The sequence below is a fragment of the Callospermophilus lateralis genome, chromosome 8 (assembly GCF_048772815.1).
Source record: "Callospermophilus lateralis isolate mCalLat2 chromosome 8, mCalLat2.hap1, whole genome shotgun sequence".
NCBI classification, from domain to species: Eukaryota; Metazoa; Chordata; class Mammalia; order Rodentia; family Sciuridae; genus Callospermophilus; species Callospermophilus lateralis.
Genome location: NC_135312.1, coordinates 38,233,092 through 38,256,762, shown reverse-complemented (window position 1 = coordinate 38,256,762; position 23,671 = coordinate 38,233,092). Strand labels below are relative to the sequence as shown.

Genomic DNA, 23,671 nt, shown 5'->3' with positions numbered 1-23,671 from the left:
ACTCCTTAAAATTCCAAAAACATTAGAAACCATCTGGCTGTCCACCAATAGGAAATGGCATTTTAAAAATGATATTACATACTTAAAATGGGACACTACGTAGTCTTAATAAATGAATACAGGCTACATATTTCCATGTGGATGATGGTCATAAAAATAATTTTAAGTTAAAAAAAGTAAGCTGCAAAATAAATGTTGGATGCCAGGTAGATAAAGTTAAAAACATGGGAATAATAATATTGCCTAGGAATCTATCGTATGTAGTAAAATATAAAGAAAGGCATGGAAGTGGTGCACTCCTGTAATCCTAGAGACCCAGGAGGCTGAGGCGGGATGATCACAAGTTCAGGGTCAGCCTGGGCAATTTAATGAGACCCTGTCTCAAAATAAAATAAAATAAATAAAAAGGGCAGGATAGCTTAGTGGGTGGCAAAGTACCCCTGGGTTCAATCCTCAGTTCTAGAGAAACAAATTCAGATAGATTTAGGAAAGGAGAAATTGTTAAGCAAATTCTCAGATTACTTCAAAAAATAAAAAAAAGAAAGGTATGAAAATGATTTAAAAAAAACAAAACAAAAAAACACACTCCTGATAGGGGAAAAGAATCACACACAGGGGTACCAAGAGGCCTTTGTCATCTTTATAAAGTGAACAGCCTATTCTAATCAAGTTGGAAACAGTATTACCATTCTCAATACTGGAAAGGCCAAGCTCTGGGACAGAATTCCTATTAGTGGCTCTTCTTTGAGACCCATGAGCTACTCAGAGAATGCACTGTCCAATCCTAGCCATCTATCTCAATTACCCCTTGATCTATATCTGGGCTCCTGTGAAAGAGAATGGTTTGTTTAGAACAAACTCATGAGCACAACTACCAAAACTCAACCAACCAAACAAACAAACAAAAAAACCACTTCAAACAGAGTCATCCAAGTTCAAGTTGGGAGAAGGAAATAGCAATGTCTTTGCATAGGAAAAAACACTGTTTCACTGAGCAAGTCAGAGTGCATGTTCTACCAGAGGAGAACTGAGTGTTTCATCTTTGCAGAAGGGCTACTAAGTTTAGTGGACATCATAAAAAGAGAATGGAACAGAGAACTTCCACTCCAATGGAACATAGAATCAACAGTGATTTCCAGAGGCGCAATTATATTCATGAAGCTATTCTTTTCTACCCAACATACATCTGTACTTAATTCTGGACTTCATCACCCCAAAACCTGTTGTCTCTTCATTCTTTCCATCTCAGCAAGTGCTATTTGTCTCCATCCAGACACTCAAGCCCAAAATATAGATGCCATCCCTGGTTCCTTTCTGTTCCTCATCCAGCAACATCCAACTCATTGGCCAATCCTATAAGCTCTACTTTCAAAACATATTCTAAGTCCTTCCTCTTCTCTCTAATTCCATGACCCCACACTTGTCAAAATCACCAGCATCTGTCACCTGGACCACTGAAAAAGCCTCTGGATTTGTCTTCCTGTCTCCACTCTCAGCTTCCTATCATCCATTCTTCCCAAAGTAACCAGTTGACATATATCATTTTCTTCACTCCTACTGCAGACATTCCACTGTGGCTTCTCTTGCAAGTAAAATGAACTCAGAACTTTTCACTGGTGAATCTGAGGCCTTATGTGATTTGCCCTCCCCAGCCTCTCCAACTTCATCTTCTATCACTCCACCAAAGCCTTGCCCTGACGCTCCCCAGAGACACCAGGATGGTTCTCCCTCAGTCCTTTATTCATGTTTTCTATGTCTAAATATCAACTCTCTGAAAAACTTTCCTTTACTCAACTTTCAAGTTTCATTTTAATGTCACCTCCTCAGAACAGCCTTCTCTAACCATCCAAACTGTAACTCCATAATCCTATATTCTTCAGAGCAGCCTAATGTAAAATGATTGCTTTTCTTTATTTTTTCCTCTGCATACTATCTTCCATATTCAGTGCAAACTCTGGGAGGGCAGGGATCTCATCCCGTCTCTTTACCTCTGAATCCCTGACCAGGGACATCAAAAGACATTCACTAAACATTTGCAAATGAATAAATGAATGAACAGGTATTAAATTAAACAGGTATTAAATTCAATTCAAACAACTCTTTTCAAAAAGAATTCATGCACTAAGTAATAAAAAAATTTTTTAAAAAGAATTTCTGGTTGACATCTGATAGACATACGGTGGCATAATAAAAACTAACAACTACAGAGCCAGAAGAAAGAGATCAAGTAATGATGACCTACTATTATTTACTTGGTAAGAAAGAGTGACTGAGCAAGGATCTGGGTTAGATCCCCAGCACTACACCAAGGGTGTGGGGAAGAAGAGGAGGATGAGAAGGAGAAGAAGAAGAAAAATAAATAATTACTGAGTTCTGAATACACTCCAAGCACTCAGGTGGTGCTGACAGTACAGAAATGAACGAAGAAACATGGTCTCCACCCCTCAGTATAGCTTTGTATTTAATATAGAAACTTCCCTGGTTGAACAGATTGCTGAAATACAAAGTTAACCACACAATTCTATATTAGCCAAAACTGTAACTCTGACTGTATTATGGAATACAATGAACTTTTATGGAGCAGGTAGCAAGCACAACACTGCAATGGATTACTCTTGATTCTACTCACTTTTATAGAAGAAAAGGAGACATCAAAACATTTAGAACTACACATGGAGAGAAGAAAACTCCCATCCCCCATCAATACACAAGCTACTACTCATCATCTGCAAAATCGAGAACTGTCTGTAAGATTTTTTTTTAAATCAAAGAATCTCACAATGCTCTCTTCAGAACTATCTACCAGTTATAAAATAATTTCTTATTTCATAGTAGGTAAATAATTAATGGTAAAAATAAAACCACACAAAAAAATCATGAATATATCCCTCTGATATATTAGTTTATCCTACCTCAATAACACAGCTTCATAAAATAAGCCTATAAAACCATCAGTCTGTGAGCCAGGGGTTAAGGAAATGGGATCCAGGATTCTACAGCTATCAGATCCAAGTATAGCATCCAACCAAAATAGTCTAAAAATGTATGTATATACACATATCATGTAAAATTCTATTTTAAAATGTTTAATTACTTACCCCTTTGCCCAATTTCCTCTCATAGGCTTTATGTCGTAGTCCTAATCCCAACAACCCCAAGCCAACAAGCAGCCACAAAACTAAACAGAAAGAAGAAATAATTATCCAAAAGAAACTAAATTTGACTTCTTAAAAGTATTTTTTTTTCAAAATTCCTGACTCTAATGGCCAAGGAGTTTGTATGAATGTCTCCTTTTTTGGTTTCATTTTTATGTGTGACATGCATACATAACCCACACTTTACATTCAGGTTTCAAAGAATATTCCCTAAACATGTTAGAAGGACCAAGAGCCTAAAGTAACCGTAAATCATAAAATCTACACAAAAACAAGTCTACACAAGCAGGAACCAGCAGGAAAAAGACATAGTGCAGAATCAACCCCACAAAGACTTCTGATACTGGAACGTTCAGAATCAGAATATGGAACAAGTATGCTCAACATGATTAGGAAACAAAAGAGGGCATTCCAAAGTATGACTAAAGAACATGAGACTAAAATAAGCAAGGAGGAAAATTTATAAAAGAAAATCAAATAGACTTCTAGAAATAAAAATACATCATTATAATAACTAAAATCAGAAATTATGGACAAGATAAAGAGCATTTTAGACAAAGTTGAATAGAGAATTAGTGTAAACGGCAGCACAAAAACAGAGGTAGAAAAAAGCAAAGTGGTTACAAGACCTGGAGAACAGAAGAAGGTCAAACATGTAACCAACTGGAGTTGAAAAGCAATGAGGAGAAAGAATGGGGAAAAGTCAATATTTGCAGAAATAATGCTGAAAATTTTCCAGAATTGATAAGAGACATGACTCTTTAGATTCATAAAGCCCAAAGACTTCCAAGCTAGATGGGGAAAAAATCCACATCCAGATATATCATAGTGAAATTGTGGAATACCAACACAGAGAAAAAGATTAAGGGCTGCCAGACACCAAAGACTGATTATTTCCAAAGGCGCAATAGGTTACAGCAACAGATTGCCTATCAATAGCAAAAGTCAAACCACAAAGCAGTGATATTTTCAATGTGGTGAGTTAAAAATAATGAACCACTTAAAAATAGAAATTGAAGATATAATTTCTAAACTAGAAAGAGGTGTGGTGGTGCTCGCCTGTAATCCCAGCAGCTCAGGAGGCTGATGCAGGAGGATCTCAAGCTCAAGGCCAGCCTTGGCAACTTCATAAGGTCCTAAGCAACTTAGTGAGACCGTTTCTCAAAATAAAAAATTAAAAGGGCTGGGGGGGTGCAGTGGTTAAGTGCCCCTGTGTTTAATCTTTGGAGAAGAAGGAGGAGGTGAGGGGAGGAGAAGGAGAAGGAGGAAGAAGAAAGGGAGGAATGGAGGGGGGAAAAAGAAAGGGGGGAAGTGAAAGGAGAGGTGTGAACAAAAAACAAAAACCTAATTGATACAAAAGACATCAAGAAGGAAAAGTGGAAAGTGAAAGACAAAGATGATAGAAAGAAATTATAACACTAGAAAAATAGATTAAATTCAAATCAAAAGACAAAGTTTGGCTTTCTGGAAAAGGAAAAAAAAATAAAGGGAAACAATTAAAAGTTCAGAGGTTGCCAGGAGTATTTTTTTTTTTTTTGGTGGAGGGGGCAGAGGGGTTAACAGGTAGAGCACAGTGGGTACTTGGGGCAGCAGAACTCTTGTAAATGATGTTCTAATAACAAATGCATGTTACACGTTTTCAAGGCCTACAAAATGCACAGCACCAGAAGTAAACCCTAATGTAACCTACAGACTTCGAGTGATAGGGGATGTGTTGACATAGCATTAAATACGACAAATCTATCACTCTGGTTAGTAATTAGTAATTTTGGTAGTGGGAATGGCTTACGTGTGCAGAGGCAAAAGGTATATGAGAATTCTCTGAACCTTCCACTCAATTTGGCTATAAACGTGCAACTGCTCTAAAAAAAACAAAGTCTATTTTGTAAAAACTCTGTAAGTAAATTTTTTCAAATGCCTGAATTTAATGAGTGACTAAAATAATTATAGTTCTTAACCAAAAAAATTACAAACAAAAACTGCCAGGTTCTGGTTTTAAGGGACACACCAAAACTTAACAGCATACACACACAAAAACTCATTTCCCCTAAATTTAAATATGATATTTTCAAATGATGATGAAATATACATGATGGTTTTTAAACAGTCTTACTACTTTGTGAAATATATTTTAGAGATGTTTTGAAAATCTATGTAGCTTCTTATTTTCTCTTTATATTGTAGTGGTTTGTCTCTTTTAGTAAATTATCAAATCCCTGAGGGTAGAAATCATTATTCCTACATGACATTCAATAAATATTTTTATTTAATCCAATACATTTTAAATGAGGCAGATATTAGACAGTGAATTTCATATTTGAGTGTCTAGTTCATCAACATTCCAAATATTAACATATTTAATCTCTCCAAAAGGAGAACAAAAAAATGGGAGAAAATAGACTCAACTATTACAACACAGCATTTTGAACCTTGTATCTGTTAAACCATATTATATATGTTAGAGGTGAAATAAAACTAGTAAATAGTATTTATGGTTGAAATGAGATGATATCAGGAACTTGCTTTAAATACTTGAAAGAAAGTGGGAAATAGCTGTTAACATCATTAGTAAAATATTGCCAGTTGTTGAAGCTAGGTGAAGGGTACATGAAGCTTCATTACATGCTCTAATTTCATGACTAAAAATTTGTATAATAAACATTTTTTAAAAGAATGTGAAATGATACTTACAAAGCATCATGTATTTTTCACTCTTTCTGAAAAGCATTTTAGGACTGTTTTTTGTTTGAAGAAGAAAGTCAAGGTTTTTCTTAGGACCAAATAACATATTCAGCCCAATAATGAACATCACGGTCCCTGTAAAAAAGAGAAAGAATATATCAAAGGTTAATGTGAAAAATCCTTCCAATGGTAAATTCCAGGAAACAAAATTTCTTTTAAAAGAACATATCGTGGAAATTCAGTTATTGTATAAATTTATCTTAGAACCTAAGTGATTATTCTAGCAGTGTTCTCACGAATAGGGACAACCTTAATAAATCAGGTAGAGTTCTAGGAATCAAGCTCTATATGAGAGGACTCAGCCTCTTCCTGATGAGAAATGGCCTTGAATTTCCCATTTCCTAGTTGCTGGGTTGCTGATGATGCTTATTACTGACTGTTGACTGGGCAGGAACAGAGACATCCAAGGGAAAGGACCTTCTGAGCAGCTTTAGGGGCTCAATTGACTATTTGCATACACCAAGCTGAGAAGCTCAGTGGAGCATATGCAGGTTCTTAATACAGCAGTGCTGCAGTAATAATTCTACCCAGGGATGTGGGCACTCCAGGCACAGGGTCCTGCCGAGGATGCATGCCAGAATTCACAGTGGGCCAATGACAGGCCAAAAAAGTTGAGCTACGTTGAGATGCACTACAAGTAGCTTACATAAAAGTGTGCGTGATTCTAAAATCATATATAGTATGAATGCACATAGAGATATGGCACAAAATGTAAATGTCAAGTAAGGAAATGTCAAGTAAGAGTTAAGCTTAGATGGAAGGCCAGCAAAAAAAAAAAAAGAAAAGTTATGTTCAATGTTTGAGGAAACAGCAAGCAAAACCCAGAAAATAAATGTATACTAATTTTGGACATGATACAAATTCTTTTCAATTGTATTAAAAGTGACTCTGAACATTATCATTGTTCCTTGGTTTTTGTGGTCTCACCAATGTAATGTAACTCTTACCAAAAAGACCTTAGTTGTATGAAGTTGTAATAAGAAGTGTTCTGTAAGTCCATGTGGGAAGAAGAAACCCAAAAGCTAATCAGTCACAATATTCTAAAGAGACAAATTTAGGCACAGAATGGCTCTTACTTTCTCATTCTCTCCACCTGGCAGACCCCTAAGCAAGATGGAGTAAGAGAAAAGCAGGGCATTGGGCAGGAAAACAGAGCAGGACAGAGTACACCCACCTGGAAGAAACCAGAGAAATACAAAGTTCACAAAGCCAAGGTTAGCACAGGGTAAATGCAGCAATGTATGTCTCTAACACGAGGGGAGCTGGGGCATTAAGCAGAAATATCAAATTCTCAAAGGCTGTTTCTAAAATACAGCATGTTGCTTAATAACGAATCTTCCACAGTAGCCTGTCCTGACAGATGTCTAGTTTGTCGGGTAGGAAAGCTTCTGTGAAGAGGTACAGAGGAACTGGATGTAAATCCAGGGCACCAAGAAGGACAGCGACAGAACATGGCAGAAGCCACTCCTCCCATGCAACACTCGCCCCACAGAATATTCACAACTATTTGTCTCATTCATCTGCAGTGTTTCCCCACTGGACAAAAGTCCCAGGTGGGTAGGGATACAGGTGTCTTCATCTCAGCACCTGGCATTGTATCAGGAATATGGCTGGTGCATGAATTAACTCATTTTTTGTTTGTTTAATGAACAAGGGAACAAATGGAAAAATGAATGTACGAATAAATAAGGACTGGCTCCCCATCCCCTCATTTTCTAATATTTTATTGTGGGAAAACTTGATATGTTTTACTTTAACTTCAAAATGACCAGCAACATTTAATTTGTGTATACCTGGTATACATCAGTAATTTTATTATTGCCAGAGACAATTTTTAAGTTATTAAACTGAACAACTGGGTGCAGTGGCACACATCTGTAATCCTTGCGGCTGGGAAGGCTGAGGCAGGAGGATCTAGAGTTGAAAGCCAACCTTAGCAATGGCTAGATGCTAAGTAAGTCAGGGAGACCCTGTCTAAATAAAATACGAAATAGGGCTGGGGATGTGACTCAGTAGTTGATGCCCCTGAGTTCAATTCCCAGTACCAAAAAAAAAAAAAATATTACACTGAACTAAGCTTGTGAGATTTTAATTTTGGCATGTGAGTTCATAACCACAGAAATGGGAAATGAATTTAATGCATGATCTTGGAAATTACTATTTATACTAAGATAAATTTAAATAAATAAATATATATATACATATATACACACACATATGTTTGTATATTAGTAGTAAAAATCTGGTAAATAACATTCAGGATAACTAAAAAAAAAATCACAATTCCTAGGTATATCTATGAGCCTTCTATTGAAGCAATTGAGCATCATAATCATACCTTTTCCTAATACTTTATTATGTATTAAATGTGTTTCCCAACTAATTCATTTAAGTGGCCTTCAGAATAATAAATGTTACTAAAATATACTAATGACTTAAGAAATTTGCTTTTAATTTAAGATTTAGACAGATTTCTAGGTTTTGTTTTTGCCAAGAGAATCTATTTTACTAAGACAGGAAGATCATCCTATTTGTTTTCACCAGTCCTGTTAAGTGCTAAATCCTGGCAAGTCCTCAGGGATATCTTCCAGCAGATCCTGTAATCCAAAACTTTTAAATGCACTCACCCAAAAGCACGTCAGATCTTTCTCTAGTGTAAACACCTCCTGGGACAAACTTAAAGGCTGTGCACCATGCACAGAAAAATATGTCTAGAACATAAACCACCATGGCAACAGTCATGGTTTCTCCAGGGCTCGTCCCCGAGCTAACCAGGTGTTTAAGCACTTGAGGCCACATGGATCCAATGAAGATGGCCAGCACACAGCCGGAAACAGCAGCTGCCCACGTAGGCAGGTAAAGGAGACCCACAGCTGAAGCTGTTCCTGTGTGAGAGAGAAAACAGGAAAGTGTGAGTCAGATGGGAAGGCAATGAAGTGCTAGGATAACCCATTTATAGCCTTTTAGAGGCAGAAGGGACCTTAAGGGTATCCTGCTTCAATCTCCAGACAGATGAGAAACAAGATCCAGCAAGGTTAATGTCATTTGTTCAAGGTCACACATCAGTTACCCATATGACTGGAGGTGGAATGGGTCTAGTAAGTTTCAGTCCAGTGCTAATTATTCCAGAAAAGCAGGGGAGAAGAGGAGGAATAAATAATTGGTGTTAAGATCCTATCATCAATAAAAACTAAAATTATCCACAATACCAAAAATATGTTCATTAAATTTAACCAACCAGATACAGGAAAGTCAAAAACATGTACAGTTGGGAGCCAGGATTGTGGTTCAGTGGTAGAGCACTTGCTAGCATGTGGGAGGCACTGGGTTTGATACCCCGTCCCAAACAAACAAACAAACAAACAAATAAATAAATGGTATTTTAAAAAGAAAACACGTACAGTTGATTTGATTTCTAGAACATTTTTGTTGAGCCACCTTCTAAAGGAATTTCTACCTATCTAAATGCTGTCCTTTGTCCTATAACATGTACACGGGCTTTTCCAACTACACAGCATCAAAAGAAGATGTGACTTGTGATGTAGCAACTTTTCAGTCTGTTCATTTATTATCCAACTATCTTGGCAATACAATGGTTCATGGCTTTCCCCAGGTTTGTCCCTGAGTTAAAAGGTGTTAGGGGTTGGGCATCCTGCTTGGTTCACAACAGGCACTTAGCAAATATTAGTCCGTTGAGCCAATAGTGAGGTCATATAACATCTCACCCAAATCCTGTAAATCAGAAACAGCATTTTAGGTCTACCTCACTGTGGAACCATTGACACAAGACCTTCTCATAGATGATACAGCATTTATGAAACAATTCAATCACTGTTGTATACATAGGACCCATCTTTCGATGCATCTACAACAGGCTCTTCACTGCTCAGGGTAGTAACTCCAGGAACAGGAGTAGAGAGCAGAAAGTGGCTCCAGATAGCTTCTTTAAAAAAACAAACAAAGAAAAGAACTACAAAAAAAAAAAAAAAACACCTTTTATTTTGTTTATTTATTTATTTAAAAAATTTTTTGATTAGACACAATATCTTTTTTTATTAGTTATCTTTATGTGGTGCTGAGGATTGAAACCAGTGCCTCATGCATGCTAGGCAAGCGCTCTACCACTGAGCCACAACCTCAACCCCTCCAGATAGCTTCTTAATGTCCCAGGGCTCACCTCCATCAACAAGTTCCACTGGCACCATCACAGGACAATACCGTGTGGCTGTCAGTTCATCCTCACTTTAAAAAGGAACCTCACTCAGATGTCCATGAGAGCCAGATTCCAGGGTCTTCGACAGTTCATGGAAGCTTAGCTCCATAGTGAGACCATCAAATACTTCAAATATACTCTACAATGGTGATTTTTCATTTTGAAATAAAACAACTATAATGCCTAGTTGCTACAGAAATTTGTAAAATTCAGAACTACAAAAAAGCAGTTTAGGGTTACCTAGGACCGAGACGACCGCGGCCAATACTTCCATGTATTTTTCCTCAGTGTTTTCCTATGGGTCTAGAGAAGTAAATAATTGGAATTGTACCTGCCCTTTCCCCTACTTCCTCTCCCAAGAAGTTCACCCTTCCTCATTATGTATTTATTTTGCAGGTTCTTTAAAAGTGATTTTGGTCCCCATGGATCCAAGGATGATGCAGGTGCTCCTTGACCGTAAGGAAGAAGAGATGAAATTGGTAGAGGCAACAATTTTACATAAACGGAATTGTACATGACATTAAGGATTAAATGCTGCTTTTTATGATTTTTCTCATGTTATTAATTTTTCTAAAACATTTTTATGTGTATGTAATACTCCACTGGATAAATATACCACCAAACATATAAGCATTTTCCTATCAGCCATCTGTGAACTTTCCAGTGTCAAGGATTTAAAAACAACATTGTGATGACTATCTTTCTCTGACAACAAATCTCTTACCACATCTCTGATTATGTCCATAAAACAAATTCCTAGCAGTACAACCTACATCAAAGGGCAGAAGCATTTTAAAGCTGTTGTCATGAACAATTGCTGCCCTGAAGGTTGTACCAGGCCTTACAACTTCCAGAAAACTTGCTAAAATGTCCACTCCTTTGAAACTCTGCCAAAATTATTCCTTTCTAAAATTCTTTACCAAATTTATGATGAAAATAGTATGATGATTTATATTGCTCCTGCCTAATTATTAGTGAGATTGAATTTTTCCTGTTTACTAGTTTTCAATGCCTATTATCTGTTTGTTTGTTTGTTTGGTATCAGGGATCGAACCCACATCCCCAATCCTTTCTACATTTTATTTTGACACAGAATCTCGCTAAGATGCTCAGGGCCTTGCTAAATTGCTGATGCTGGCATTGAGTTTGAGATCCTCCTGCCTTAGTTTCCCAAGTCACTGGGATTATAGGCATGTGCCACCGCACCTGGTTTCAATGTTTATTAAAAAAAAAAAAAATGAGTGCTAACTTGATATTCGGGTCTAAAGATGTTAGAATGACTTGGTCATCTGTCTTACTGCAAAGAATTATTAAATTTTTCTTGACTGTTATTGCTTTATATTTTTAATTTAGTTTCTATCTTAAAATAGTTTTTATAGTTTTAACCAACTAAAATTGTATTTTTAAGTTCAAGAAGAAATGATACAAAAAAAAAAATGGGACATCTGATCCATCACCCACTACTTTTCCTTAGGGAAGGCAACCAATGTTAGTGTTTACTTCTACACCTTTCCAGAGATGTTCAAGGCAGACAAAGAAGTACATAGGCATGTGTATTCCCCTTCCTTTTTGCACATTAGTGGTAGTACACAACACACACCATTAGTCATTTTTGCCTTTGCACTTAACTGTATGTATACCCTAACTTGTTTGAGACTAAGCTCTTCCAAATAATCCTTTCCAAATCCTTACATCCAAGACATCAAGCAGAATTATCAGTAAAAGATACTCTAATAATTTGTATGAGAACTGACATATTAATTTTCAACAGACTGAGTTTTTCATACAAGAGAGTTACATGCACCCTGTGGAGTACACCAGGGCCTTATCAGTGCACTTACTACATCTATGCATTTTTCCTAACATAACTATTAATTATTTTGTTAATTTAATTGAAAGCTCCTGTATCTTTGCTTTTATTAAGTTCTTTGGTCTCCACCATAATTAATGTCATGCCAAGTCCTCAGCTGGATTGTAAACTTAAATGTATGATGGGAAAATATGATTCATTTCACTACATTCTGTTTTATCATGTGGTTTTTAAAGATGAATCACAATGAAATGGGCACCACCTTGGATAATTCAGTGTAATCTCCTACTTATTTCAGGTGAACAGGTGATCAGAAAGGGAGATGAAGCTCAAGGATTACAGCCCTGGTTTCCTATACTTAAAGTAGCCTGTGGCTAAAGGCCTTAAATCTGCTTGCCTTTGGAGTCTTTAAAACTACTATTTAATACTACAGAGAGGCAGCAAAACTAGATTAGGTTTGACTCTCAAAGATATGATCTTACTTATCTGGGGAAATAAGGATAAGACTATATATTCACAGTTTTTCTGTTCTATATGTTTTTGTGTCCCTTTGTTGTTCCAGGTTCAAAACAAAGCTGCTACCTATCGACCTGCCCAATAAACACTTTGCTTATATTTCATTTTTTTAAAAAAAGGCATGCTTTAAACGCTGAACAAACTTTTGAAGCATTTCAAACTCCTTTTCCAAGTTGCATACAGATTAAGAATTTAGGGCTGGGGATATAACTCAGTTTATAGAATGCTTGCAAACTCAGTATTCACAAAGTTATCTGGCCCTCCTCCTCAGGAATCCCATGTAGCAGCTCTTTGAGGAGAAGGTTCCACCTACACACACACCCACTTCCAGAGTCTACCAGAAAACACACCAGCAAGTACAAACAGCTCCACAGTACTGCAACTGTGCTCATACAGCTCCAGGAGGAAGAGGACCTGGCCAACCTCATTAAGTTAGCAGCCCATTTTGATTACACTTACATTTCCATGTTAGGCTGACGGTGGGGACTGTGACATGCAGAAACTACGGTATTTTTCATTCCACATTTTCTATTACTGATAGGGTCTCACAGTATCAAGAGCAATACCATGAATCACCTGCTTAATAAATATGTAAAAGAACATCTCACAGAAAGCCAATATAGGACTCGCTCTCTAAAAGAGTGGGAGATGTTTACTTAATGCCAACAATTTAAGTGGAAGGAGGAGGAGTGGCATCATTCGATCACAGGAAAATGATGCAATGCTCCCTCACGTTCACAAGCACTAAAAGGAGAATGGGAGAGGGCCACCAACACTGATTATTGTCTTCTTTTACTGTGGCCAACCAAGTAGTTTGTGAAGTGTATTTGGGATGGTATAGAGGATCAAACCCAGAGTGACCTTTTTTTATGTTTGAATTAAATTTATTAGTATTTCCCTGTTTTTTAACTGTTTTATTTGTTCATTTTTTAATTTTTTGTGGCATGTACCAGTATAACAGCCTTCATCAGTATTTCTGGAATCATAAAGGGTGTGACTGGGAAGAAATGGCCTGGGTCTTTGAAAAAGCATACATAACACCAAAGATGGGTAGAAGAATGGGGAACAAAACTGTCACATGGAAAAGAGAAAAGGAAGTGGAACTTCACTATGGAATCTCAAAAGCGGGGGCAGGGGGTGGCATTTCTAAAAAATACAAGGAAGGAAGCAAAATTAGAGGGCAAGGGATCTAGCACTTAGCAACTGGTGATGTATAATCCTTCATTGCCTCAAAAAAATGTGCTACGTGCATTTGGGTGTTGTATAGGTATTTTGAAGGGAGATAGTTATGGCAATGCTGCTTGGGCAGGGATGGGACAGGTGAAGTGAAGTGGAGTAGGAAGAATCAGGAACCTAGAGCAGGTAGTCACTGGAGGCCTTGGTAACACCTGGGTTATAGTTGTCTTGACTGGTTGTAACAAGCCATTTGGCCACAGTACATATTGCGTGGCGGCATCTTCCTTCCGTCTGCTTGCACAGGCTTACAAATAAACTGCATAGCCAGGCTCAATGGTGGCATATCTGTAGGTGAATCCCACATACCTGTAACCCACCAGATGAAACCAGAATTAGGAAACCACGAACAAGCTGAGAGCGTCAGTCCACTTGCCAGGCTCAGCAGAACTGCACCTCTATTAAAAAAAAAAAAAAAAAAAAAAAAGAGGAAAGAAAATGCTAGAAGACATTTCATGTTACTAATGTGTCATTGTTTCAATTACAAAACTGAAATATACCTGCTACCTCTAGGTACATCCAAGAGGTAATACAAGTCTGAAACAACCAGTGGGCAACGAGAGCCCACTGGGAGACAACATTATATGCCTGAGGCATTCTGAAGTCATAAAAACTTTGACTTCAGATAAATGGCATTTGTGATCTTTCATTGTCGAGGGAAACACAATAATGGAGTTTTCTCATAAATTAGAGTCCATACTGGTCATGTGACATTCTAAATGGCTCTGCCACAGGCCAAAAGAAAAAAAAAAAATCGTTGGCAATAGTTCCTATGTCGTTTGTCATTTTTCTTCCTTTTCTCGACCTCAGTATTACAGTTGGTGCATTCCCAATGCCAGTGTCAGTTTGATCAATAACTGACAGTTATGTGATTTTTAAAACAGCCACAGACTATTTCATTCTTTGTCCACTTTGGCAAAACATTGGAGGAGGGGGAAAAAAAGAATTTAATTCAATTAGGGAGATATCCAGAAGCAAGAATAGCTATAAAACAGCACTCGATTAAGTAGCTATAATATAAATTAAGCTAAAAATAATACTTAAGACACACTAAGCACCATTTTAAGATTTTTATCTGTGTTATTATTCAATTAATCTTCGCAGGTCTGTAAGGCAATTGTTACTATTATGTCCATCTGGCTGAGAGAGCGTTTTGCCATCAGGCACTGAGGTCTCTCTACCACATGCCCCGTAACTGCAACACAAGGGTCTGGGGGAAACGGGTAGCAATGCTGTCCCTTCCCTGTCACTGAGACTCTTTGGTGTGGGGATTTCCTGAAGTGGCTGTGCAGAAGCTTTGGGAACCTCTCAGGCACAACCTTCCCTTTCCCCTTATCTATTTTTCCATAGCCCTTCAGTACAGGGGAAATATTCTCTGGCTCCTCATCTCCAGCGTTCATGACTATTCAGGTAACATTTCTGATATCTAGGGAGAATGGATATGAAACAGCAGGCTAGCAAGGGAGAAATGTCTTCAGACAGCCAGGGCTGCCATGTTCTTGACTGGCTTCCAAACCCAAACTCACCCAAATGGGTTCGGATGTGGCCCTGGGTGGGGATGACCACTCACTGCCCATCTGGAAACTAGTGAGACCTCTCCAAAGACCCAGTGAGTGACGAACAGGAGGCTACCAAAGGCAGCGCCGGCCAGCAGCTGGGTGGGTCTAGAGGGCACGCCTCTGGCCGCCTCACCCATCTTCTTCCCCTCGGGTTTGCTGCAGTCACCATCTAGAAGATTTTTAAAGAAATGAAAAAGGGCCCCGTTACATGGAAATTTACCCTCTCTACTTAACAGACTTTCAACCAGGAGGAAATGGTGTCTGGCTTTAAGAGGCTTTCTCTAGAAGGGGAGGTGAGACATGCAACTATGATACAAGGCAGAACGCATGCGGCTGTTCTGGCAGAGATGATTTCTGGCAGGCTAGATAAGGAATGGTTTAGGGAAAACAGATATTTTGGAATTTGACAAGTAAAAAATGCAGAAAGCTACCGACGTTATAAGAAGTTAACAGATTGAGCAAAAATATACACTGAAAAAGTGAATGACATGTTCAGGAGACAAATGTCATCCAACTGGAGTGAACTTTTCCAGTACATTAGGCTTCTTGCCCCCCCACAGGGAGTGTGTGTGCCCAGAGTTATAAGTGTGCATTGACTGGGCAGTTACTATGTGCCAAACCCTCTCCTGAGCCTTTTAGTAACTCACTCAATCTTTACAATAACTCTATATGAGATTAATACTAATATCCTTTAACAGATTAGAAAAACAGGCCCAGAGAGATCAACTTGTCCAAGATCACACAGGGAGCACTGAGAGACAGAGGCTGGAGTTTAGGCAGTGTGGTTCCTTAACTCTGTCATACAGCCATAATTCATGGTGCTGTCACCAAGAGACTCCAATTCATCACAGCAAGCCCTGCACACACACAAATGTAACAACCGAAGAAAAGACTAGCAGGAGAGTATCTGTACAGGAACATTAGGGGACTAGACTGAGCTCTAAATGTTCTAATATTCAAGTCATGTGACTCATTTACTTGCTTAATTTCCCCCATTTTGTTACCTCTGTTTCATGCTGAGACTGGGGCCAGAGGGGAATCAGACAAGCACATTTTGTTCATGCTGAGCCAATACTCTCCACACCTGCATTAATCTGTGCAGCTTCTCCTTGTATTTACAAAAGAACAGTGACTCACTGAGAGTTACACAAAAAGCCAGGAGCAAGTTAATTAGAATCCAGTAGCACTTGTCCTCTCTTTTCAGAAGAGTCTCAAGTTGGCCTAGGAAGCAACTCCCAAGCTGTGTATCTGCATTTCTCAGACAAAGTCAGCTCCAGTAAAAGCCAGTCGATTTGAATAATGCTCTGAATGTGTAAGATTTGCTTCCTTTTCAAGCTTCAGATTTGATACTTCAGATTCCTGGGTAAAAAACCAGGTAGTTGCCACTCCCATAAATCCCAGTAACTTCCCTACTGTACAGTTATACTGGGGCCAGCGTGAAGGTGGAAGATGGAAAATACCAGCAACACAGGCCATTCCACAGGAAAAAGAAGGACGACAGTACGTGACCTGTAGGTATAAGACCTGGTTCTAATCTCCTATCGACTTTGTGGTACATGCCACTGATGCGTTTTTTGTTTTTCCCATCTGTGCTATCAAGAACAGGTATCTTCTGTTGAGATAACAACTCGATGGCTTTGTTAGTTACTATTTCAGAGTGGGGGAAAGCAACTGAAATGGAAGTACATTTCCACTCATACTACATTCATACAGAAAAGACAAACTCTGCAGGAGAGATGATCCTGGAATAAGTTGAATACATGTTTACCTGTGCCAATGCGATCAAGTGTGGCTATCGTACTTAATGCCAGGATCACTCTGTTGGACATCTGACAACTCCAGATTGGATTTAGTGAAGTGTACCATATGCGGAGGACGACAAGAAGAATCTGTCCTAAAATAAATCCCCAGATTCTGTGGTACCTGCAAGTGCAAAAGTATTTTTAAAAACTTCCCAATGGGAATTCAAGGTACTACGTCCATTGTGAATTTGTTTCATAGAATGAGTATCTGAAATTGTCTTGTTGGTAATATGTAGTAATATACTTGACTTCGCCTTTATTTAGCCCATTACCTAGGCAACTTGTTATCATTCTTTAGTTCTCAAAACATTACTGGGGCCTTGCATAGTGGAACATGCCTGTAATCCCAGCTACTCCTGAGGCTAAGGCAGGAAAATCTCAAGTTTAAAGCTAAACTGGGCAACATAGTGAGACCCTATATCAAAAAAAAAAAAGGACTGGGTATGTTGCTCAGTCGTAAAGTGTCCCTGGATTTAATTCCTAGTACTAAAAAAAGAAAAATATTACTGGGGCTGCAAGTGTAGCTCTGTAGTAGAGCATGTGCTTAGCATATATGAGGCCTCAGTTCAATACCAAAAAAGAAAAAAAAAAAGTTACTGAGATTGATGGCAAGTTCACATCCTCTTTTGTGAAGAGGAGGCAAAGGTCATATGAAAAGTGAAAACTACAACTTGGAACTCCTGGCCCCAATTTTCCCTTTGGTAATTGTACTTGTTTGTCCACAGATGCATAAGACATGAATCATACCTTTGCAAACCACTTCCTGACCACCAAGTCACGCTGTGCACTATCAGCGAAGAAAACACACCAAGTGCAAGGATCACCAGCCGAAGGATGGCATTTGGTGCTTGGAAGGAAGCTAGGCCACCTACAAAAGAGTAAGGAGAGCTGAAAATTTCCAGCAAGAATGCATTGCCACTCAATGATCCACATTCGATAAAAGTCAGGTCTGACACCATCTTTACATTCAAGAGAGTTAGTTGATAATTATATACCCATCTTTTAAAATATTTTAAAAATATAGTTCACATGCCATACAATTCACCATGTTAGAATACAGAAATCACTAATTTTTCGTGTATCCACAAAGCTATGCAACTATCGCCACTAAACCCAGAACATTCACATAACCCCCCACCAAAATATATATATATATATATATATATATATATATATATATATATATATATAAATATAAATATAAGTAAATAAATATAAATATATATGTATGTATATAAATATAGGTATGTATATGTAACAGTCACTCCCCCAATTCTCTCCATTCCCTCTTCTCCCATGCCCAGCCCCTTAGCAATCACTACTCTTTGGATTTTTCTTATTTGGGGCATTTCATAAATAGAATCATATAATATATCGCCTTTTGTGTCTGACTTCTTTCTCTAAGCATAATGTTTTCAAGGTTCATCTGTGCTACAGCTTGTATCAGTACTTCATTCCCTTTCATGGCTAAGTAATGTTCCATTACATGGATATACTGCACTTTGTTTATCCATTCACCAGCTGATGGACATTTGGGGGCTCTTATGAATAATGCTACTATAAACATTTTTGTACAAGTTTCTGTGTTAACATATGCTTTCGTTTTTTCATGGGTACATGCCAAGCAGTGGAGCTGCTGGGTCATATGATAACTCAGTTTAACATTTTGAGGACCTGCCAAACAGGTTCCCAAACCAGCTGTACCATTTTACATTTCTTACATTTCTGCCAGCGAGACATGAAAGTTCCAAGTTCCCTACATCCTTGCCAACACTATTATTGTCGGTCTTTTTATTATGGCCATCCCAGTGGGTGAAAATATTTATGGTCAAAAATAATCTAAGTCAATGAGTAAGAACTAGTTTCATAGTTAATTTCATAGTAATTATCTAAAATATTTGAGGTAGCAGAGGTGAGATTGAATGTAACACTCAGACCTTCTCTGTGGCTATGTAAGAATCCTTTAGGATGCTAAAAACAGAGTTTCTTCCTGTCCTTATGGAGCATTTGAAGGGAAATCACGGCTAACTGCAGCCTCTGTTTAGCATCAACAATGTTCTGTGGTCACCTGGAAGAATGCCTGGCGGAGAATGGCCTCTTCATCTCAAGTGACTTCCCCTATCACTTTCTTAAATGCAGATCTACTTCCGCTCAAAGTGCTAGGTTTTCATGGAGGGAGGAGGTGAAAAGAGAATAATAGGAAGCATCACAATCATATAATAACCACCTGAAACTTATTTATTCTTATATCCCTGATAGTTACTAGAAGTTACTGAAAAGAACTGAACTTAAATAATGAAAACCTTTTCCAGCAACTGCTCAGTTGGTGGCTTTGTAGGTGAGCCCACAGGGCCAGTACTGAGCAAAGGCGATGAAGGACACTAATAAATCACTCTCCTAGAAGCCAACCTGGAGTGGAAGGAGAAAATGAATCTTGCAAGGCTGGGACCACAGTGATTCATATAAGGATACTGGGTAAGCCAACAGCAGTTGAAACCAGTTACCGTGTACTCAGTTCAGGATGGAAAGCTTCATTTCTATTACTTCTGGAGCTGAAAATTTCATGATCTACGAATTTAATATGTCTTTCAATGCCTATGGATGCCATCTTTGTAAAGGGCACTGTTTCTGGGAGTCTTTCCCACTATTCTTTCTGAGCTGTTTTTAAAAAACAAAAGTTTTACACCTTCATTGGGAACCACAGAACTCACTGCACTGTATTCTGTCATCTTCAGGAAATGACAGATAGACAAACATAGCAATGTCCTAGTGATTCCTGGTACTGCTTCTGAAAAAGTCAAATGACTGTTTGTAGACAGACCATACAGCATGATTCATGAACAAATGCCACACACAAATCTCAGAGACACTTACTGAGTTATAACAGGAGCGCAAGAAGTCCAGAGCTGTTAGTTATGGGTCCAACCAGCCTGGAGTATGGCATTTTTTTTTTCCTTTGAAAATCTATTCCCTGTAACTCATGTTCTTACTTTTTTACCACCAATACTACTCCAAGCTTTCTAAATATTTATTAATATGAAAAAATCTCAGTTCTTTATGATATCAAGTATACATTTAAATTTTTCACTATTTTTTGGCAATATAATATATTCAAATTCAGAATTCAAAGGGATAGAGTGCAAACTTCCCTCTCCAGTTCGTCTTTTGGTACCCAATTCTCCATCTGAGTGGCAACTAAAATGCTACCATTTTAAAATCCTTTTGGAAATATGTAATGCATATTCAACCAAGTAATAAATATATTTTCATCCAAACATATTTAAATAAAGGTTAACATTCTATAATAGACACTATTTAAAACAACCCTTTCTGCAAAATATATTCTGAAGAACATCCCACTTCATTACATAAATAATATTCTCTTTTGTGCTGCATAATATTCTGTAGTATTCCAAGTTTCATAACCATAATCCATTTAACCTGTCCTTAGAGAGGACACTTATGTGATTTCTAGTCTTGCTATTATAAATATCCCTGCAATGTTTAAATATCATGCTAAGTTTATCATGAGTTCGTCTGTAGGATATATTCTACAAGTGGAACTGCTGAATAAAGGTTATGTACAGATTTGTAATCTGAACAAATACTGCTAAAGTACTCAACATAGAGGTTGTGCCAATTTACATGCCCAACAGTAATGCATGAGTGCCTGTTTTCCCACCCTTATGATTCACTATAGTCACACTTTATTCTTGACCAATCCATTTGGGACACTACAGATAAATATGTATGTGCATAATTTATAGTCTATATATTTTATTATGCCTTTTAAAACTGATTTTATTTTCTTTCCAGTGACTAGGCATACTTTTGCCCCTTTTCTAGTGAGTTGGTCTTTTTTTTTTTTTTTTTTTTTTTTTTAGTCATTGGTTTGTAAAAACTCTATATTAGGGAAATTAGTTGAGTAAGAGTTACAAATAGTTTTTCTATGCTGCTGTTTGATTTCTTGTATGGTATTTATCATGCATAATTTTTGTGTTTCTTATGCAGTATTATTTTAAAATCTTTCCAATAGCTCCTAAGTACTGAATTATAGTTGAAAAGAAAAACACACTATATTTAAGAGTTGACCTTTCTTCAACATATCCTTATTCTCCTTTCAGTGATTTTTTTTTTTTTTTAGGCCCTTCCAATCTGGCAGAAATGTCAGAAATGTAAAGCACATTGACTCTCAGTCTAATCTTCCAATTTTACTAAAACTCTTTATGGTGGTAGTAAGGGAAAGAAAACTCTTACGTTTTGTTCATTCAGTCCTTCAGCCTGCAATGAACAGTCTACATTATTTCTCTTGATCTTTAACTAAAAAGGAAAACCTTAAAGAAACACTTACCTACAGTGATGATCCTAAGCAGGGTTAGCATCCACTTCTTGTTAGCCAGCTTCCAGAAAGGAGTAATTATTAGGAGTGCTGGAGAAAAAGAGACTATGCCAAAAACTTCAAACCCAGTGAGCTCCAGTGTTTGCAGGGGAAAGTAATAGATCATCGGTCCTAAGTCATGGTAGAGAGACCAAGAAACATATCCTACAGAAAAAGTTCAGAAGAGAGTGAGTTATGACTTTGGCATTGTTTCCAACAGTGGCCCTCCACTCCACTCCACTGCCAGCCTCCTTCCTCCAGCTTTAACTGGGTGCCATAATTGGGGACCAGTAACAGAATTCCTTCCCTATTGGCCAGGCCCTGGTTGAGAATGACTTCCTGCTGTTGTATCCCCTACCCATACTCTGTTCATTCTTTAATCATGCCACATTCCTGTAGATGTTTCCTTTAGTTAGTTAAGTTCTCTTATCTTGATCATCTGAGCTGATTCTGGCTTCCTGTCAGGATCCTGATTGATAAAATTCCCTTACCTAAGTTGACCCATACTCATATAATGTTAAATATTCAAAAAATCAAAAAGAGCAGGACACCCACCCCCCACCTCAACAACTACATCCAAAGCTCTGTAGTTAGGCAATAATCATTTTCTTGCAAGTAGATCATTTAAAACTAGCCCTTAAGAAGTGAGGCAGGGTGGCTGGAGAACCCCCATGTAAAGTCAGACACACCTCTGCCAGGGACTTTGTACAATAATGACGATTAACACTTCTGGGTACTCACTAGGCACTAGGCTCCGTACTGGGGATTAACAAAAATCACCTCTTTTTCCTCACACAACCTTATGTCCAATGGCATGGAAACCCTTTCTATTCTCTCTTACAAATGCAAAAACTAATTAAACAAGGACGAGACAACACAACATACAAACAAAATCCCGAGACTGGGGGGGGGGGGGGGGGGTTAAGATAAACAAGTACCAAATAGCCACGTGTACTCAGACCCAAGCAATCTGTTTTAACATTTGCTCTCTTACAACTAGATGTGGTACCTTTCTCTTCAAGTTACTTCTCAAACTCCCTTTCTTAATTGAAGGTACAGGACTTTAAACCACCTGGCAGAGTTGTTAGACTTGAATGAGATGAAGTACTAGCATCAGAGGAACCTACTCCATCTCCCAACTTACAAGATACAAGGCGGGGCAGAGTCTGAGGCTCTCCCGAAAGCTACCGGCTCCCTGAAAATCAGGCTTTCAGGAGGGCTCCCTGCCAGGCCAGAAAGATCCTTGTTTGTTAATGAACAGAGAGGTGCTAGTGATTTCCCAAATGTCAAGGTACTCTGATTTAAAGCATATAGTTCCAACAGAACTACACTAGTAAGTCCTTGGTGCTTTTTGCAAAACTGGTAACTGAACAAACAAGACTCCAGTCGGATGGTTTTCACCAAATGCCCAAGGGGACAGCCCCCAACCATCAAGGCCACTTGGCAACTCTGCCCGGGATTCACCTACAGTCCCTGGGGAAAAACCTTTTCCTTGGCAAAGGTAAAGTTCAGTACTGGTTAAAAGTTAAAATTCACGGGTGGGAGATTGTGGGAGACTGTACAGGCTATGCGAGTTCAAAACCAACACCTGGTGAATTTGCGCCCCTCGGACGCCATCCCAGAGCTGCGTGCGCCTCGCCGAATTCTCGAATTCTCGGCTTTGGAACCTCAATTTAGGTCTTGTCTTTTATTCCCTTCTGCAGCAAAAGTTCCCAGGGGGCGATAAGCATCTCCATTCTGGGCACCGAACGCGCTCTTCTCCCTGCCCGACCTCAGCCAATCCGGTGGAGCGCCGCGGCTCCAGGGAGGTCCGGGGGAGCAGGCACCACCAACACGCGGCGAGGACAGCCTCGGCTTACCCAGAAGGGTCTCCAGGAGGATTTCTCTCCACAGGGAGGGCATCGCCGCCACGCCGAGGGGAGTGGCGCTATCTAAAAAAGCCCTCTGGTCCGAGCCGTCGTGCGCGCCCTGCGCTCCCCGCCAGCCGCCGCGTCCTCCCAGACCCGAGTCCGCACTCCACCTCCGCTCCCTGAGACTACTGCCCGCTGGTTCGCCAGGCTCCCGACCGGCGTGCAGATCCGAGGCGGGGTGGAGCCCGGCTAGAAGGTCCCCTTCCCGCCACACCCAGCCCAGCCTACCCGGCCCGACGCCACCTGTGCGTTCTGCGCGACTGCGGGCGCCTCAGGTCCCAGCGCCGAACTGGTAACGCCGCCGCCTCTGCCCAAGCGACTGTTACGGACAGGAGTCCCAGTACCCGGACCTT

At 38.9% G+C, this 23,671-nt stretch overlaps 1 protein-coding gene across 2 annotated transcripts in view; it reads right to left on the bottom strand.

Moving 5' to 3' along the window:
- Cwh43 (cell wall biogenesis 43 C-terminal homolog) overlaps positions 1-23,310 on the bottom strand; it is a 49,962-nt gene extending 26,652 nt beyond the window's left edge. Inside the window, exons 1-9 of one of the 2 annotated variants that reach the window (XM_076864952.2) lie at positions 23,268-23,310; positions 21,382-21,573; positions 17,778-17,898; positions 16,997-17,151; positions 15,196-15,397; positions 13,979-14,067; positions 8,525-8,782; positions 5,847-5,972; positions 3,099-3,178 (exon numbers count right to left, since the gene is read on the bottom strand). In XM_076864952.2, coding sequence (XP_076721067.2) covers positions 3,099-3,178; positions 5,847-5,972; positions 8,525-8,782; positions 13,979-14,067; positions 15,196-15,397; positions 16,997-17,151; positions 17,778-17,898; positions 21,382-21,573; positions 23,268-23,310 — 1,266 coding nt within the window. The remainder of the gene's footprint in view (positions 1-3,098; positions 3,179-5,846; positions 5,973-8,524; positions 8,783-13,978; positions 14,068-15,195; positions 15,398-16,996; positions 17,152-17,777; positions 17,899-21,381; positions 21,574-23,267) is intronic. The other variant, XM_076864953.2, reaches the window with a different exon arrangement.
- Between the last annotated feature and the right edge of the window lie 361 nt (positions 23,311-23,671).